Source organism: Mollisia scopiformis (assembly GCF_001500285.1).
Source record: "Mollisia scopiformis unplaced genomic scaffold LY89scaffold_5, whole genome shotgun sequence".
NCBI classification, from domain to species: domain Eukaryota; kingdom Fungi; phylum Ascomycota; class Leotiomycetes; order Helotiales; family Mollisiaceae; genus Mollisia; species Mollisia scopiformis.
Genome location: NW_017263585.1, coordinates 1,702,296 through 1,719,505, shown reverse-complemented (window position 1 = coordinate 1,719,505; position 17,210 = coordinate 1,702,296). Strand labels below are relative to the sequence as shown.

Here is a 17,210-nt window from a genome sequence, read left to right as displayed (position 1 = left end):
CTGGAACAAAATTTCGACAAGGCGACGAGGCTGATGTTATAACGCAAGCGCGCTCTTTCGTCGACCGTAATTCTGCCACTTACCCCCGACAATTTGTCCTTCAAGGTTTCAGAGATGGCATGCGACTGAACTTACAGGCAACAGGAATTCGACCATCTGCGGATGGCGCATTTGACTTCTGACGCGGTTTCGATGGGCAGATTAACTTAAGCTGCCACTGCTTGCCATTCACGGCTTACACAATTGAGAGAATTAATACAGCGAAGAACTTGAGGAACAAACTCGAATGCGCAATCATGGCGGGGCAGATCGCGAGACCGATGAACATCAAGGAGATCGCGGCAAAAGCCCAGGACTTCGAATTCAATCAGTTTATAGCGATGAAATACTGGCTGCGGACTGCTGATACTTTGTTAAGAGAGGTATGCTGAATATCCAAGTGAAAGGCGGAACAGTTGGCTGACTCTGCAAGGCGCACATCTACGAGCAGGAAGAGAACGACCAACAAGCATACCTGTTATTGATGAGATATGCTGCTCTGGTGGCAGAGAAACTTCCCCTCCATCCTTCTGCAAAGGATCCGGAATACCGCAAAGGGATCAAAGACTTGAACAAGACACTGCCAGGAGTTCTTGATGCTTTGACAGCTCTCAAGCCTCGAATTACGGCGAGATACGATGCCTGGGAACGAGCGCTGGAACGGCGGAGGGATGCAAGTATGGCGTTGTCATACGAAAGGTCACGCGCGGAGTCACAAACAGAATTTCCAGCGGCCTCAGATCCGGCTGTGGCAGGAAATACCACAACCTTAGCGGCTGCAGAGAATAGTGAACTTGCGGTGAAGTTGGCACATAAGGAAATTCGAAGACGAGACGCTGCAAGAAGAGGACCTCGCCAAGTTGGAGTGTCCGAAGAAGAGGAACACGAGAGACGTACAGCTGGAATATGGGATGATTGGGAAGCCGCTCTTTCGAAAGACAGTTCTACACAAGACGAGGACGAGGTTCGCAGGAATATGGAGGCTTCACGGCGGCGAATGGATGGAGCACATGATATTGTCCCCGATGGAGTCAGGAGCAGGAATACACGGCCTCGACCACTTCCGATAGTTCCAAGAAGTGGGACTCAATACAGATATCCCTCTATCAACAGATCCCAACCATACAGTTATGGCGAGACACCTGAGTCACGAAATATTTCTCAAGTGCCAGAGTACACTCCTCCGACGCCGCCACCAAAGGAACGCTTCCAAGACCAGATGGGTGACGTGCCACCACCTCGTCCTGAGAAAGCAGTTCCAGCCCTACCTCCGGCAGAGGCGGCGAGTCCAAAAGCACCTCCCACCTTCACTTTCCGTCCATCAGCATATTTGGAGAATGGCGAACCTCTTAGAACAGTGTTCCTACCACAAGGCATCCGTCAGGAATTCTTGAAATATGCAGAACCAAATACGCGGCGGAACCTGGAGACGTGTGGTATGCTATGTGGAACATTGATCTCTAATGCTCTTTTCATCTCTCAAGTCGTCATACCTGATCAAAAGAGCACAAGCGATACTTGTGAAACAACCGATGATGCTGCGTTCTTCGGCTACTGCGAGAAGGAAGACTTATTGCAACTCGGCTGGATACACACCCACCCTACTCAGTCCTGCTTCATGAGTAGTGTGGATCTTCATACCCACTGTGCTTATCAAATGATGATGAAGGAGAGTATTGCGATCGTCTGTGCACCCAGCAAGAATCCCTCGTAAGTAATCTTCATTGCCTTTGTGATGTGTTCTGCTAATATCAATCAGATGGGGTGTCTTCCGATTGACCGATCCTCCTGGCAAGCAAGCTGTAGCTAAGTGTCGCAACACTGGTCTCTTTCATCCACACAGCGAGGATAACATTTACACGGATGCTTTAAAGCCTGGTCACGTGTTTGAGGCTGATGGCATGGAGTTCTCGGTCGTGGATCTGAGGACTTGATCAGTGCGAGGAAACCTTTGGCAGAGTGTTGATTTTAAATGTCGAGGATATGAAGAGATGAAATTTGCTTTTCAGCACAGCGTTGGCGTCAGGTTACCTATGGCAATCTATATTTGCTTGCTTCGCACTCGCGATCATTGGCTGTGCTTCATAGAACTAGACAGATCACAGTGATCTATAATTGAACGTGAATCAAATTCACTTCTCTCTGTTTCCGGTGGAAGTCCTCCACCTAGTGTATGAAATGACACTCCTGACGCATTGACAGTTGAGCGACAATGAAGTTCTCGTCAATGTCTTGATTACAAGTTCTTGCTCTAAAATCCTGATGCTCTATTCTTCAACTCATGGTATCATCTTCTGATGGCACAGTATCCATACTCGTTACTCAACCGTAGCTCTCAAAGCCTTCCCCTAATCATCTTGAAGTCGTCCTCAAACGACCTCATATCTTTGCATCCAAGCCAGCAAAGACTGTATCGAAATCGTCCAGGACAGCTTCCAATCGTCTAGTTCGGTCACAGGTTTCGACATTGTCTTGAGACTGCATCGAGATAACTGGTTGTTCTCTGTCGTTCAAGAAATCTTCAATTCGCTGAAGTGTGAACTCGTCATTGTCGAGAACTCTCGTGGCTATTTCATTGACGCTTTCTCCATCGAGTCTATGAAGCATAGATTTAGTAAGAAGCTTCGGCTAGCATGGAATTGGTATGATGAAGAAAGGCGTACCCTTGTACTGAACCGGACACAGCAACGATAGAGTATTTATCTGGCTGGGGCATTGCACGACGATGAGTGGTTGGGTCTTGGTAGCGAAGTCCAATGCTCCTGCGCGAATGTTTCTCGCACTAGCTCTCCCCTGTGGACTCGCTTAACTCCTCGCTTCCCGCTTTCCCACATACTTCACTCACCGAAGCCATGTCTCAGCGCCTACGGATCGAGATCACGGAGAATACCCACGGGCTGATACGTTTGCTGCGCATCTACTTACTTTTTGCATCCAGAACAAAGACGGATGTCTGGGATGCATTCCGACTGGTTGATGGCGGTGGAGGTTTTCGAAGCCATGAGAAGTAGGTGCTCCTTCGACGTCATGTCTCATTTTCTGAGATCGACACGTACGATTATGATGAAGATTCCGTTGCAACCTTCAATATATTCTTGATTTTCGCTGTCAGCTGGGGAAAATAATCTCGCGACGAGCAGCCGTAAGTCAACCTAGTCTGCCTAACGAGATTCACCTAGCAGTCTATTCACGGATGTCACGATTACGGCTTTGATGAAATCGGGAAGTTGAACTTCGAGCAGCAGCCGCTTGAGCAGATGTGGTTCGGGGAATGTGAAACCGAGATGTCTCGGCATGCCGGGACTGAATCTCATCGGCTATGATGTCCTGTCTCAATCCAAATATGGGAAGTCGGAACCGAGAAGCAAAGACCTAGAGTCAAAGAATAGATAAAATATATACAAGAATATGATAGAGTTCATAGCCCCCTTAAGCACCAACAGTGACCGTTTGCGAAACTCTCAAATCCCGCGAGCTAGCACCAACACTGAAAACATAATCACCACCGACAACAGCCCAATCCTGAGCCTGAACATCCCACATACTGATATCCCTCCTCCTGACATTAAATGTGACTGTAGCACTAGAGCCACTAGTAATCAAAGTCTTCTCAAATCCTCTGAGCTGCCTGACCGGTTGATCAGCAGCATCGGGGTAAGCAACGTAAAGCTGAGAGACCTCGCTACCGTCTAGAGTACCATTGTTGGTGACAGTAACAGAAGCGCTGATTACTTCGTCCCAGAGATCGGTCTTCCCACCGACAGCTAATATGCCAGTGGGGTAGGTTGAAGCGAGAGCTGTCGAATTTGTGATGTTCACACTCAAGCCAGAGTAATCGAATGTGGTGTATGACAGACCGTATCCGAACTCGTATCTCGGGGTGACATTGTACTTGTCGAAATATCTGTAATCGATGTAATTGCCTTCCGTGAAGTTGCAAACAGCCGTCTCGCAGATTCCAACATTGTAATCGCTCTCGTTCTTAGCAATGGTGTGAGGAAGTCGACCGCTTGGGTTCACACCTCCATAAAGGACGTCAACCAGAGAGTTGCCTGATTCTTGCCCAAGGAGACCACCATAAACCACTGCCGTGACATTCTCATTCTCGATCCATGCATCCAGGATACGGGCACCGACAGTGTTAACAACTACTATTGTGTTGTTGCAATTCTCTGCCACAGATGAGACGAGGTCATCTTGCTCAGTATTTCTCAGCTCAGTCCGATCGGCTCCTTCACCCGACAATGCGTTGATGAATACCATGCAGACTTCAGCTCCAGTAGCGTAGTCAGGGATATTTTGTGAGAGCGAGGTTCCGCCACTGAGACCAGCGATGGCGGCTCCTCCAGCACGCTTGGCTAAGGTGGAAGTGGTTGAATTTCCACTTGGCGCGGTACCACCACCAAAGCCACCCGTGGTGGTGCTGGTATAAGTGTTGTTCAAGATCCATCGAATCATCGTTCCATCCAAAGAGGCTTTGTTGGTTAGAGATTGTTGTGGGGTGATGAGGTAAGGGAAACTGGTCTGTCCAGAACCAGAACCGCCTGCCAAGTGACCTGCATATGTTGGCCCAGAACCCTGGACAGAGAATATATAATTGGGACCAGCCATGATTGGTCCAGCATGTGACCCGAAGAGAGCCATGGACTTCGGCTTGCTCAACGGTAATGCACTGTTGGTGTTCTTCAGAAGAATGAGGGAAGCAGCGCCATTAGTTCGAACAATCGTGCTATGATTGGCACGAACATCGACGTATGCATCTGCGTCAACATAGGCTGGTTGAGTGCCGTTATCAAGTCCGACCTTGAAGTATCCGATAACGTTTCGGACAGCCATGTCATCGAGGCGGGCCTGGGTGAAGGATCCATTGTTGATGCCTGCTTGGAGTGTCGCATTTGTCCAGTAGCTTGAGGAACCGTAGTCGAGTCCGCCATTGGCAGATCCGAATGCTGTGGTTTGCCCACCAACATCAGGAAATACAAGGCCAGGGAACCCAAGCTCCGTTTTCAGAAGTCCTTGAAGAAGGTCTTCATTTTCACAAGAAAGGGTTCCATTAACCTTCGTCATGGCGCACATTACGGCTCCAAGACCATTCTTCACGCCGTCGTAGAAGGACCTTTCAAGATTAGTGGATCGTCAGGATGCTGAAAACTAGGAACTGACCAGAGGTACGTCTCGTGCAGAGTCTTATCATCAGCCACACTAGAGTAAGGAGCAACATCACTATCAGAGCCAGAAGCCTGACGATTTGTCTCTTGCTCATTGAGCAAGAAATGCTTGCCACCAGCGACGATTCCGGCGTCAGAAAATGCCTTCGCTCCGATTCCGAATGCAATACCATTTAGGTAAGGATCTTGGCCGAGCGTCTCGACAAGCCGTCCACCCCAAGGAGTCCGTCCGAGGGGTTGGGAAGTAGGTCCATTTGTGACTTGAAACCCTTTTCCGTAGAATTCGAGAGCTACAGCTTTGAGTTGGTTGTACATCAAAGTCTTGTCCCATGTCATAGACAGAGTCGAAGCTTCGCTGAAACCTGTCACATAGTCGTAGCCTGCTTTTGTTAGCGATGTATTACACAAAAGCAGAATTACAAACTAACCTTGGACGCTCTGCGTTCCGTCCTTGAATTCGAGTGCAGTCCAATTGACCGAAGTCACCGATCCTCCAGTGATGATGGTAATTTTCTCTTCGTTAGTAAGTTCTGCTATAAGTGCCACTGCTTTAGCATATGCATCTGTCCAAGTTCCGAGATCGACATCTCCAGAAGAGAGGATGCCTTCGGCGGCGGTCGTGGTATTTGTTGATGCGGTTGTGTTTTGAGCAACTGCAAATGTGATCACGAAGGCCTTTGCTAAGACTTTAATTGTGGATCGCATGATGAGAGAAAGACTGAAATCAGAAAAGAATATAAAGTAAACAGAAACGAAGGTGAGTGAAAACGAGGACATTCATGTCTTGGGATCGAGTGTTTTATAGATCGTTAACATTGTACAGTACTGTTCTTGATGCTTAGTGTGATCTTCTTTTTTGTCCTTGAGACGTCTTCGGTGGAGAAGAAACAACCCACATGTCGTGGCAATGATTCCATCTTAGCCGAATAGCTGCATAGATCTCGACCACACAGATCTTGCTTCAATTCTTGTGCCAAAGAATACCAAAGAAGGGATGAACTTTCATCGGAGATGAAGTGGACGCCGTCCACTTCGATGAGGTTGAAACATTTTTGAAGATCATAAACAAGAACAAGCTCCATGGACATCTTGCTCATGGATTCCAAGATTAGCGGCTGAAAGCACAAAAACAAGCATTGACAAGGGTAATGAGGCTCCACTGCTTGCGTATGTTCTCTCCTGCGAATGTCGTTTGCAAGACAAGTGGACGGAAAGTGGACGAGAAGAACCCAAAAAAACAAAACCCACAAACACATTTCCTTCTCATTCTCACAATTAGTAGAGAAGTATCTCTCGAAGTCTTCATACATAGATTTCCTCACCAAAGGGCTGCGCAGTCTCAGCCTCTCAGGATGCAGTTCACCAACTTCAAAGACTCTGGGGCACCACGAAACACATCTGAATCACAATGAAGCCACCACAATTCCATAACAAACACGCTCAAAGTTGACTGCTGTCTCTAGAAGTGATGGATACTCCAACTTTCTTCCCCTTTCCTAGAGCACCCTTGACATCCAGGTCATCCTTCCGCTCCCGAGATCTCTCAGATACCAAGACCTCCTCACAAGCTACATCTGACCAAAGCGTCACCTCACGATACTCATCATCCCCGCTGATCCTCTGCCGACGCTTGTTCTCGAGCCGCGATTCCTGGAGCAGCGGCAAGCTCTGGACAATATCTTCAACCACTCCACCCATGCAGCTCTTCGCAAACCCTCCGTGAACGATGGGCATCTGGCCCGCCCCTTCTTGATTAGATTCCTCGTAGAATATGCTCAAAAGCTTAAGATCTCGGCAGACGTTTCGAACAATAGCGGTGTAAATCGGCATCATGCGAGCCTGAAGCTCGGTGGGCAACTTTTCGTCCCTACGAATATTCTGGCCCCCAATGATTTTCAACAAAACCTTCGACACGTACCTTTCGAATATTCGAGGCATTGAAGAGCCCGATACGACGAAAGAACATCGTCACCGGGTCTCGGTTGAAGGACGTGGGATGTCGCGGTCGAGGGTGCTATGCCCCTCGAACATCGTTCGTATAATTATTCTGTCGAACGATTCCGCGTCTCTGGCTCTTCGCCTCCCCACTGACCTAAGAGAAGGGATAAGGTCTTAGTACCTGTAGTTAAAGACATCATTCGCATGCTAAGCTTCTCATCTAACGAATGGTCAGCTTCCTGCTCGAGCATCAAATACAATTTTCTTCTCTCCATACACAATCTTGGCGGCTTCTTGCATGATCTGCTTGTTGGTCTCGAGCAGACGAACTCCATAAATAGATGCCCACGACCTTGGCTCCCATGTGATGAACGACTTCCTTGATACCGGACTCTCGGTGGTAGAGCTCACGGCGGATCCTTTTTTTTCCCCGACGCGTTGTCTATCATGTCCGGCAGTCAGTTTGTATTCACCGAGATTGTTCATACGCTCCAGCTTCCTTCCTTCCATCATATGAATCTCCTCGTTCGTTGCCTTGGTACTCCAATTTATGCCCAGACTTTCAGGACTGCCATCATAATGCTCCCCGCTAGCGATGATGTTCCCACTGGTAAGAGTATTTATAACTGTAATCCGGACTTTTCACAAACCCAGACAGAGCCCACTCGTTGCTTGACAGTTCCGGGAACGAGATCGGTACAGTTTGCGATATATGTTTACATCCGCAATTGCCAATCCTATCGCATCGCATCGCTAGCTCTGCTTTTCTTTCGTTTCATATCCAAAGCTAATATGGATAAAGTAGGTAACGTAGCATAGCCACACCACTGGCGGCGGCGAATTCGCGGCGCCGAGGATTCCGGGGAAAGGGAGGGAAAGAAAGCTTTGATGGCGAATATGAGGTGAGAACTCAATTGAATTTCTATTTTCTTGCTCTTCGAGTTTCTCGGGGAGGTGAAGGCTGAGGATAGGTGTGTTTGGTTGTTCTCGCTTGAGACGGAGATTCAAATTGAAGTGAATGTGCCGTTAGGTGGCGAACAATCACTTAATCTCATCCAACTAGGAGTATCAGAATCACTAGATCCGATCCAATTAGAGTAGAAGGCAAGTCAAAGGCAGGAAAACAATAGCAGTCATGAAACAATCAAGATCAAGATCAGAAGAGAGAAAATAACTCCATTTCAGATGCAAGTGCGGTATTGCACTGCTTGCTGTGCTGTGCTGTGTTCTGTTTGCTCATCAAGATCGTATCATGCCATGCCATCATCAATCGTATCAAGTCTTCTCTTCTTCTTCGTCTCTCCCCACACCTCATCTTCTTCTCCTCTCCTATCAATCTTGGCGCCACTTCTCATTGCCATTCCCCTCTCACTAAAAGCACAATCCCCAACTCCATAAAAAGACTATGCCAACCTCCGGCTCAACGGTTCCCTCCCCATCCACAACGAATGAAGGAGTGTGAGCGTATGTAAAATACAACAACGAATCCAGAAAACAAACCAAACGAACGATGCACCTGCATATAAACGACCGACTTGACCAGCTCTGCTCGCTCTGCGATAAAAAAGACCGTCTAAAAGGAACCCATCACTCCGAGCCATGTATACATGCAATGCAGATCTCTGTCGTTGTTATCGTCATCTCGCTTCGTTTCGTTGTGTTCTGTTGGTGAAAAGGTATGAAAAAGGTCCATCGCAAAGAAAATCCCTCAGAAACAGTCTGAGAGATAAAAGGAAAGAATCTCGTTACTGTATCATGGTTTTCGTAATCTGTTACAAGAATCGAAGATGGAAAGCTCCCCCTGTGCGCACTTCAAGCGCGATTTCATTAAAATCTCAGGAATTCAACGAGCATAGTCGTTTTCCTGGTTGAGTTGTGGTAGAAAGGCGAAAGGTTGCCAATCAGGATCAAGTGTAGATGGGTTCTCCTCTAGGGCGAGCATAGTATTCTCGATGATCGCTGGGTCTCCGGTTGGAATCATACAGGCTTGCTGCAGCATAATCTGCAAATTTGACTTGTGATTGATCATATGTAGGTGCATACTTGACTTGTTCATAAGATGCATTCGGTGCTGCTCTGTGACTGTGACTTCGTCCACTTCCCTCCCTCGGCATCTTGGGTCGCGCGGTCACGATATGCGGTTTCGTGGGTGGAGCTTCCGGGACAGAGTAATATGCACTAGGAGAAGTACGATACTCGCCACTGGGAGGATTTCGTGACATAGGAGGTCGATGTGGAGTTCCACGAGGAGATGTACTTCGCTCACGTGCATAAGAAGGCTCATTCAGACCATGAAGGTCTGAGCGATGACTTCGAGAGGGAACGGGATGAGCACGTGAATCTTGTACACGATATACCGTTGGCTCCGGGACAGTTCGACGAGGACTGTGAGAGAGTCGAGGTGAAGGATACCCAGGAGCATCCGAGTCGGATTCAGCCGACGCATATTCTTTTCTCAACCTACTGCTACCATGATCCCGACCTCGTTCTCTCGTATCACCATTAAAGGTCTGAGCTCGGGGGAGAGGAGGTGGATTAGGATCTTGTCGAGGATAGTCTTGAGTTTTCGATCGACTGGGCTCTTTTCTCGACGACACCATGGGAGGTTCTGATGAATAAGTTTTGAGGGACGGCTTCTTTGGAGGTAGACCCGGAGAAGGTGGCTCAACAATGTTGATATATGGATCTTGAGGATGTTCAGGCGATCTTCGTCTTGACTTCTCTCGTTTCGAGGGAGGTGTATCCGAGGATCTTCTTGGGTCCTTGTAACCAGACGATCGTCTTGGACTATCATCATCACTGTATTGTTGAGCCGTGGCATATCGAACTTGATATTGGGATGGAGGATTGAACGATGTCTCAGCTCTTCGTAGACCTGGAGCAGGAGGATGAGGAGCATGGGGAGCATGATGACGATCATCTTCAGGCTCGACTGCGACCTTCCGGCGCGCAGCCATCATGTATGCTCCGGCGAAGTCTCGATGGTCGCTCCATTTCGGATCCATAGGCGCTTCCTTGATCGTGGGTCGTTGAGCGGCTTCAGCAGCACGAAGTTGTTCAGCACGGGCAGCGTCTGCAGCGGCTCGCATGGCAGCAGCTTGCTCCGCGTGGAATCTTGCGTCTTCTTCTGCCGCTCGTCTCTTCTCTTCCTTCTTTGCAGCTCTCGCCGCTCGTTCTCGGTAGGACTCTTCATCCGAAGAATCATCCTCGAAGTAGGGTTGACGGGTACGAGTCTTCTCCTCTCCACGACTCTTCCTCTCCTTTTCCCTCGACTTCGTCTTATCAGTATGTGTTCGATCACGGGCGTCCTTCTCTCTCTTCTTCTCTGCTCGTCTCCTATCGTCTCGTAACCTTTCTTCTCGTAATCTCTCCTCTTCAGCGAGTTTCCTCAACGCAGCTTCCCTCACACGATCATCTTCCCGTGCCGTCGGTCGCCTTCGATCCCGATCCGTAGCCGACTCATAACTCGATGACTTCTTGGGTGTATGTCTGATAGGTTCCTCGTACAAGTCCTCATGCGACCTCGGCACGGCTGTAGGGTAGGTGTAGACTTTGGGGGCCGCACGGGCATATGAGTTCGCGCGAGGCTCTGCGGTCTTGACCTCGTACTCGAAAGGATTACTTCTTGGAGTTGGATTCCCTCGTCCCATCTCTTTCCTCAGCTCAAACAACTTGACCTCATTGTCGTATTGTTGTCGCTTCGAGTCGTCGCTGAGGATCTCGTACGCCTGTTGTACCTTTTGGAACTCATCTTGTTTGACCGCCTTCAGAGCCGCGTCTTGGACCTTATCCGGATGGCACTTCAGGACCAGCTTTCGATGCGCACTCCGGATCTCTGGGAGCTTGGCATCTTTGGCAACACCGAGTAACTTGTATGGGTCGGGAGGTAATGTCGAGTTCATGATTATGGAAGACGGGGTGTCAGCTGAGTGGCCAAGTTGTCGAAAGGGCGTATGTTTGTGATAGTGGTAGCTCGTCGTCTGCGAGGCTCACAGGAGTCTATTGCATCGTAACAGTAACAATGACGAAAGGTGGTGTGGTGAATGTAATGTGCTGCGTGTGCCAGAGCGATGTCTTATTGTGTATGAAGGAATGACTAGAAGTAGGCAGTGCTATCGAAGACTGCAGAAAGCAGAAGTAGAAGCAAAGCACGTTACAGTTTTATCGCGCACCGCGGCAGAGAGAGCGAGGAGTGTTGGCGAGAGACGGCGAGAGGAGAGCGAGGGAGTGAGTGGTGAAGAGAGGATGGGACCAAAACGAGACGAGTATGGTGATGTTCCTGGATTGGGGAAGGGGGGGTTGAGGTGTAAGGTAAAGGTGCGTTGCTCTGCTCTGCTCGAGGGGAGTGTCGGGAGGGATGGGGTAGATGTCTCTCTCTCTCTCTCTCTCTCCAATGAATAGCAGACGGCCTTCCTTGTCAGGTCAGGTTCAGGACAGGAGAAGATGTGGATGGTGGGAGAGCGACGGTGGATACTCGTCGTCTTGTCCTGGTGCAAAGAGGGCGTGAGCGATGGTGAGCAATGGTGAGTGGTGGAGTGTCGGTGTCAGTGGGCGTCCTAAGTAGTTGGTTGGCTGTGTTGATGTGGTGGTGGTCGATGGGCGTGGTCGACGGTGGTACCAGCGACGAGGCCAAGAGCGGGAGCGAGGGAGCGAGGGACAAGCCTGAGCCAGAGCCAGAGCCAGAGCCGAGCCAGAGGGAAGATGCGGATTAGCGGATTCTGCAAGGTGCAGGCCAAAAGTGGCTGATTTGATGAGGTCACGGACCAATCCCGAAGGAGCCTGGTGCGGGTGCCGTACGCGAGTCTGGCGACCGAAGCGATCCTGGATGGCGGAAAGAGAGAAGGCGTATCTATGAGTGAGGATGAGTGAGGAATCGTACCTTAGCCACGACAATGCACTGATGAAAAATTGGTCACGGCAGGCGACCACGTCCAGAACAGGGCAACTGGATGATAAATGATGTATGTGTCGGATGAATGATGTGGGAATCAAACACGCTCGCTCGACTTCGGACGACAATGACGATGACGATGGGGCATCAACAGCCACAACAGAAGAAGGTGATTTGACTGAACAGGCCACCAGAGTGCACAAATGTCGACCTGAACGGGCCACCAGAGTCCAGAAATGCAGCCCAAGTGCAGGTCCAGGTCCTGACGAAGAGGCCAACGGCCACCAAATCGTACGCGACGATGTACTGTACGATCCAACCCTGCGAGGGATCGTGATGTGCTATGCTATGATGCGCTGTAATCCGCTGAGCTTGTCTCGAATCAGTCCGGCTTGCGTTGTCCTGCGCTGTAGCTTTTCGAACCAGCGAGTCAGGCCGGCCTTCCTGTACGGTTGGTGGTGAGAATCAATCAATCTAGGCAGGCCGCAGTCGTGCTTCCGTCAGCAGTGGCAATGGCAATGGCAATGGCAATGGCAATGGCAAAAAAAAGACGCGACAATTCTTCTTGACAAATCTTTTCGCCTCTCTGTCTATCTTTCTTTCTGACTGCAGATCTCTTTAATATGGTCACTGCCCCCGGGAAAGAAGCAAAATGGAATGAATTATCGTAAGTTGAGAATGGCTTCTCCGGCTCCGAGTAAGAACCAGGCCGAAGGAAATGTTCGATTGGGACCTGCACAACAACACCACAACCGTCGGTCGGTATTGGAGTCGAAGTCTGCCGTGATAGCCAGAATCTGAGCCAGGCCAGGCCAAACCAGGATGGGCGAACGGTAGATAGTGACCGCGGTGCTGAGTGGTCGTCGAAGAGGCAAACAACAACAACAATAGACGAGGCGGTGAACTATTGCTTTGCTCTCCTGCAACGCCGTGTTCCAGCTCTGACCAGAATGCCTGCAGCCTCGAGGTGGGTGAGATGATGGGGCTTCGAGATGAAAAGATGGAGAAGACAGAAGCAGCAGGGCGCGGGCAATAATACGAGGCACTCCGAGTCTCAGAGTATTAAATGAATTCGTTCGTCCTTCCCTCCCTCGAGGATGTCGGGCACTTCTTCCCAGGAAACAGGCTTCGAAAGCCAGCCTTGTGCCGCCGCAGCAAATACAATAGTTCCCCAAAGGATCCGAGGCGACGGCGTTCGTCTTTCCGGAAGATTATTAAGTGTACAGCCTGGCCAGGGAGAAGCCTTGAACTTGAATGGGAATGAAAGGTTGACTTTGAGACGCCCAGAAAGTATAAGGCAGGAGAAGTGAAGACTCAATAGTCGTCGGAGCTGGGTCAACAGCTTATTACGCTCTGGGTCGAGTGGAATATTCAATGGGAATCGATTCAGCCACGCCCGTGGAATTGAAGAGACCGAACGCAGGTAGGAGGTGTCAGCGCACACCGTCGAATGCAATCCACGATACTAGCAATATCTACGGCGTTGTAGGAACCTCACTATCGAAAGGCACAGAATTGATGATGGGATGGATGGCTCAAAAGTCGCCGTTTCGGAGATCTCTCGATACCTCGATACCAATGACGGAATGCCCAGTATCAAGGTTCAGTACAACAAAGAGTATGAAAAGCACTTTGCTGTCCTCGATTCACTGGGCACGAATCCACTTTTGAAGAGCGACGTTTGATATCCATTCACAACTCTTCAAACATAGCTTCGCAGACCAAACCTTTGATTGGCCCTGCTGCACCAGTAAGAAAAAAAACCGCTGTACTAGATTCTTCAGCGTGCATGAGACCACCACCACCACGTTTTCCTCGTTGCTTTTCTCGTCACTGCTGCTGCACGGCCATGATTATCCCTTCACGCTCTCTTCTAACCGCCCGTGAAACTCTATTTCTTCAGTCACTCCAACCCGAGTAAAAATATCGCGGTTCGAGATTTAATATATATTGACGAGAAGGTACCGTATGTGAAATGGGGGCGCGGGCAACAGCGGCACCTGCAGCTCCATCACTGCGACGCGCCAATCGGGCGAAATCTGGGTCTTGTTTCAGCCAGCGGTGAACATCTCGTCTGACACACTGGGGGTGATTGGACGGGCTGCATGGAATGGGATGGGTTACCGCGGGAAAGACCTTCTTCTGTACAGTAAGCTTCTTTTTGAGATTCATCCGCTGCTGACGAGCTGGTACAGTAGTCTATCAAATCGCATGCCCTCGCGGCTAGAGGACTAAAGATGGGTACAGCCGAGCACTTGCTGATCTTTTACTCTATTCTTCACCTGGGGCTGGATAGCTCATTGCTCAGTCACATCGAGAGAAAGAAGAAAATCTGCCTCGCATCCCTACGACAGTATTCAATACAGTAAGAAGCCATCCCTTAAGTGAAAGCTACTAGCAACGGGAGATCATACCAGCTGTGGTCGCCATACGCGGGATCATCCTCTACCCCACTAGGCCAACTCCACTTTCACGCTTCAACCCCGTTGTTCAGCTGCAAATGCATGTACTTCAAGTCTAGTACATGCGGTTTGGCGGTCTGTTTCAGTGCCTACAGTAAGTATCTCTTCCCTCGTAACCTTAGATGCTCAGCTCCGATCAATACTCCCTCCGACTTCTACAATATCCTCATCCATCCATCCCTTTCCTTCTTCCTCTCATCGCAACTGTGCCCCCACAGCATCGGTAGTGAGACAGAACGGGGGTCACGGCCTCCCACTCGTGTAGTGGATCCCTACTTCCCCCGCCAAAACTTACTTACTCTTCAGTAAGTACCTAATCACCAGAACGTTGAATCAATCCAAAACATACTCCTGCAGCTCAGCACATTCCCGATGGGAACGACAGGCTGTCAGCGCGGCGCTTGCTTGCAGGCAACTTGAGGTGAACGGCAGGGGTTCATGTGGTGGTGAGCTGCAGTGCAGCTGGGCAGTTTGTCGAGGTGCGGGGTCATGTGTGGCTTTTGCTGGGTCGGGCTGATTTTGGCACGGGGCATGCACGTGAGGTGAGTTGGGATGAGGCTCCCAGGTCGCGTTTGTTAGATGAAGAAGGAGTCGTTTGATTTACTTGTTTATTGTTGTTGTCAAGTCTCGTTATGCTGTCAATCGTTGAGTTCGAACTCAGTACTATGTAAACCTTTTTAGCTGTAAAATTTTAGTTGTAAAGTTGGCACGCTTTGAGAAAATTATAATTAGATGTAGAGAATCACAGAGGCTGGACTTTCGTTTCGATGCTTCCGGCGCAACACCAGAACTTGGGACTGCCCTCCTCATTTAGTTCTTCAACGTGTTGTCTCTTCCAGGTGCAAGCAGTTACTTTTATATCCAACTTCTCAGAGCTAGAAGATCGAGTCAGGGAATTTGAGGTGGCAATTCAACAGTGAATCTGTTACAAGCCGAGCAGTCTCTTAATTATCAACTTGCTTTGCTTTTCGGCAGTAGTATTCACTTCTACAACGTCATGTCCGAGGTCTTAGGATTCAGTGAATACACTTAATCGAGCGATGACGCCAGTCTATAAAAAGCCTCTCTTCGTTCATCGTCTTAGAAAAGTCTATAAAACAAACACGAAAGACAAATACTACCCCCATAAAATCCCACTTGACGTCTTCCTCGTGCTTCAGGTCGAAAGCTGGGGTGCCCGGCGTACAGTGTCTTTGACCAAGCTCATTAAAATGTGATTTGCGAAAGTTGTCCTATGCTGATTCTAGATGAAGCTGTCGGTCATTTTAGTGTTATGTTGGTTATTGTCAACTTCTGATCTATTGCCAATCTTCACATTGCATGAGTTGTTCCCCGCAACAAATTCCAAACGGCTTAGTCTCTTTCTATCCCTTTTGCGAGAGAAGGAGCTCACCCAACTCGAAGTGCTCTTTCCTCAAACAACAAGTCCAAAATTCAGAAGTTTCTGGAGCGATAGCGAGGTACATGGCGACGACTAAAATCAAAATCAAAACTTCGGAATAGCATCACCAACTGTCTCTCCACGCCTGAGGGACGACGAGGTATGAGTACAAGAGCCATGAGACTGCTCATGGTCGAGTATTGAACACTGCAAGAAATGCGACATGCAACAAACAAAACTCGATGATGAAGCAAAACAAAAAGTCGACAACAAGGTGCTCAACACGACAACAAGAAATTCAAACAACAACAAGAAGTCGACAACAATAATCAATTAACAACAGCTATTAATTAGCAATAGCCACTAGTTGACAACAGCCACTAGTTGGCAACACCCATTAGTCGATAACATTACTTTACTACCACCTCAGAATATTTGCCAACCTATTTACCAACATGAAAAGTCCTCTCCTCTCCATAACACCTGCACCTGGCACCTCCCACTGAGGATCTTCTTTTGGCGCTCGAATATTGCTAAAGAATCCGGAGAAACTTCGGGCGGTCGGGGTTTATATAGATTTTAAGGAGAGAGCTGTTGGACGGTGGACGGGTTTTCGGGGTTGATATAGAGTGTGGGTCAGTGCCGCTGTAAACAAGTGAATCAGTAGGTTGTAAAAGTTGGGGAAGTGCGCTTTGTGTTGTGACTATTGTTCACTGCGTAAGGCTGTGCCAGAAGCAGTATTTTGGTAATTGCATTCACCCGTATGCCTGAGACGTCGGATCACTTGTAAATAACAAACAAGTGGTTGGACCTTTTTGCTTGTTACATTTTGCATGCGCGCTAGTGTTTTGGATGTTGAATCGTTAGTGAGAAACGGACAAGATATGGTTCCTTTCTGATTTTCACATTTTGTATGCACATGCTGCTTTCGGTGTCAGATCATCTGTGAGCAACTAACAAATTGTGGTAGCTCTCTGCTTGCTACATTTTTCATGCACCCTGATGCTTTAGATGTCGAATCATTTGTGAGTAACGGACAAGTAGTAGCTCCTTTATGCTTTTGTGCCTTGGATTTCGGATTGCTTGTGAGTGATGGACGACTGATGGTGGATTCTTGCTTATTGAAATTAACATTCACCCCCATGTTAAGGATGTCGGGTTGCTCGGGAGTAACGGACAGGTGCTAGTTGTTTCTTCCTGGGTGAACTTGGCATTCACTATGTTTCGGATGTCGGAGTACTCGTGAGTAACGGAGCAGTGCTACTTACTTCCTCCTGGTGAACTTAGCATTCACCCTTTGCCTTGGATGTCGGATTAGCTGTGAGCAACGG

The 17,210-nt window shown here is 48.8% G+C and overlaps 6 protein-coding genes across 6 annotated transcripts; 2 read left to right on the top strand and 4 right to left on the bottom strand.

Annotated features, from left to right (window-relative positions):
• Positions 1 to 120: 120 nt before the first annotated feature.
• On the top strand, positions 121 to 2,165 carry LY89DRAFT_681975 (putative endosome-associated ubiquitin isopeptidase). Its single transcript, XM_018214411.1, has 3 exons — positions 121 to 422; positions 473 to 1,749; positions 1,799 to 2,165. The coding sequence occupies exons 1-3, from the start codon at positions 297 to 299 to the stop codon at positions 1,971 to 1,973; spliced, it is 1,578 nt and encodes a 525-aa protein (XP_018075839.1). The 5' UTR covers positions 121 to 296; the 3' UTR covers positions 1,974 to 2,165.
• A 1,302-nt stretch (positions 2,166 to 3,467) lies between these two features.
• On the bottom strand, positions 3,468 to 5,912 carry LY89DRAFT_705193 (beta-glucosidase D; the record flags this gene model as incomplete). The annotated part of the gene is made up of 3 exons (XM_018217437.1): positions 3,468 to 5,155; positions 5,203 to 5,587; positions 5,636 to 5,912. The coding sequence occupies 3 exons, from the start codon at positions 5,910 to 5,912 to the stop codon at positions 3,469 to 3,471; spliced, it is 2,349 nt and encodes a 782-aa protein (XP_018075838.1).
• Positions 5,913 to 6,451: 539 nt separating this feature from the next.
• On the bottom strand, positions 6,452 to 7,640 carry LY89DRAFT_715647 (uncharacterized protein). Its single transcript, XM_018218222.1, has 2 exons — positions 7,423 to 7,640; positions 6,452 to 7,365 (listed from the first exon to the last, which is right to left on the bottom strand). Exon 2 carries the CDS (start codon positions 7,143 to 7,145, stop codon positions 6,648 to 6,650), a length of 498 nt encoding a protein of 165 aa, XP_018075837.1. The 5' UTR covers positions 7,146 to 7,365; positions 7,423 to 7,640; the 3' UTR covers positions 6,452 to 6,647.
• Positions 7,641 to 8,256: 616 nt separating this feature from the next.
• On the bottom strand, positions 8,257 to 10,261 carry LY89DRAFT_435854 (uncharacterized protein). Its single transcript, XM_018207508.1, has 3 exons — positions 9,974 to 10,261; positions 9,115 to 9,896; positions 8,257 to 8,688 (listed from the first exon to the last, which is right to left on the bottom strand). Exons 1-3 carry the CDS (start codon positions 10,063 to 10,065, stop codon positions 8,549 to 8,551), a joined length of 1,014 nt encoding a protein of 337 aa, XP_018075836.1. The 5' UTR covers positions 10,066 to 10,261; the 3' UTR covers positions 8,257 to 8,548.
• A 567-nt stretch (positions 10,262 to 10,828) lies between these two features.
• LY89DRAFT_577811 (heat shock protein DnaJ) lies at positions 10,829 to 11,047 on the bottom strand (the record flags this gene model as incomplete). The annotated part of the gene is made up of 1 exon (XM_018208915.1): positions 10,829 to 11,047. A coding segment is annotated over one exon (219 nt), but the record flags the coding sequence as incomplete, so codon positions are not given.
• A 1,061-nt stretch (positions 11,048 to 12,108) lies between these two features.
• Positions 12,109 to 13,721, top strand: LY89DRAFT_665907 (uncharacterized protein; the record flags this gene model as incomplete). Its single annotated transcript, XM_018212878.1, has 5 exons — positions 12,109 to 12,487; positions 12,649 to 12,703; positions 12,752 to 13,003; positions 13,358 to 13,459; positions 13,526 to 13,721. 5 exons carry the CDS (start codon positions 12,109 to 12,111, stop codon positions 13,719 to 13,721), a joined length of 984 nt encoding a protein of 327 aa, XP_018075834.1.
• Between the last annotated feature and the right edge of the window lie 3,489 nt (positions 13,722 to 17,210).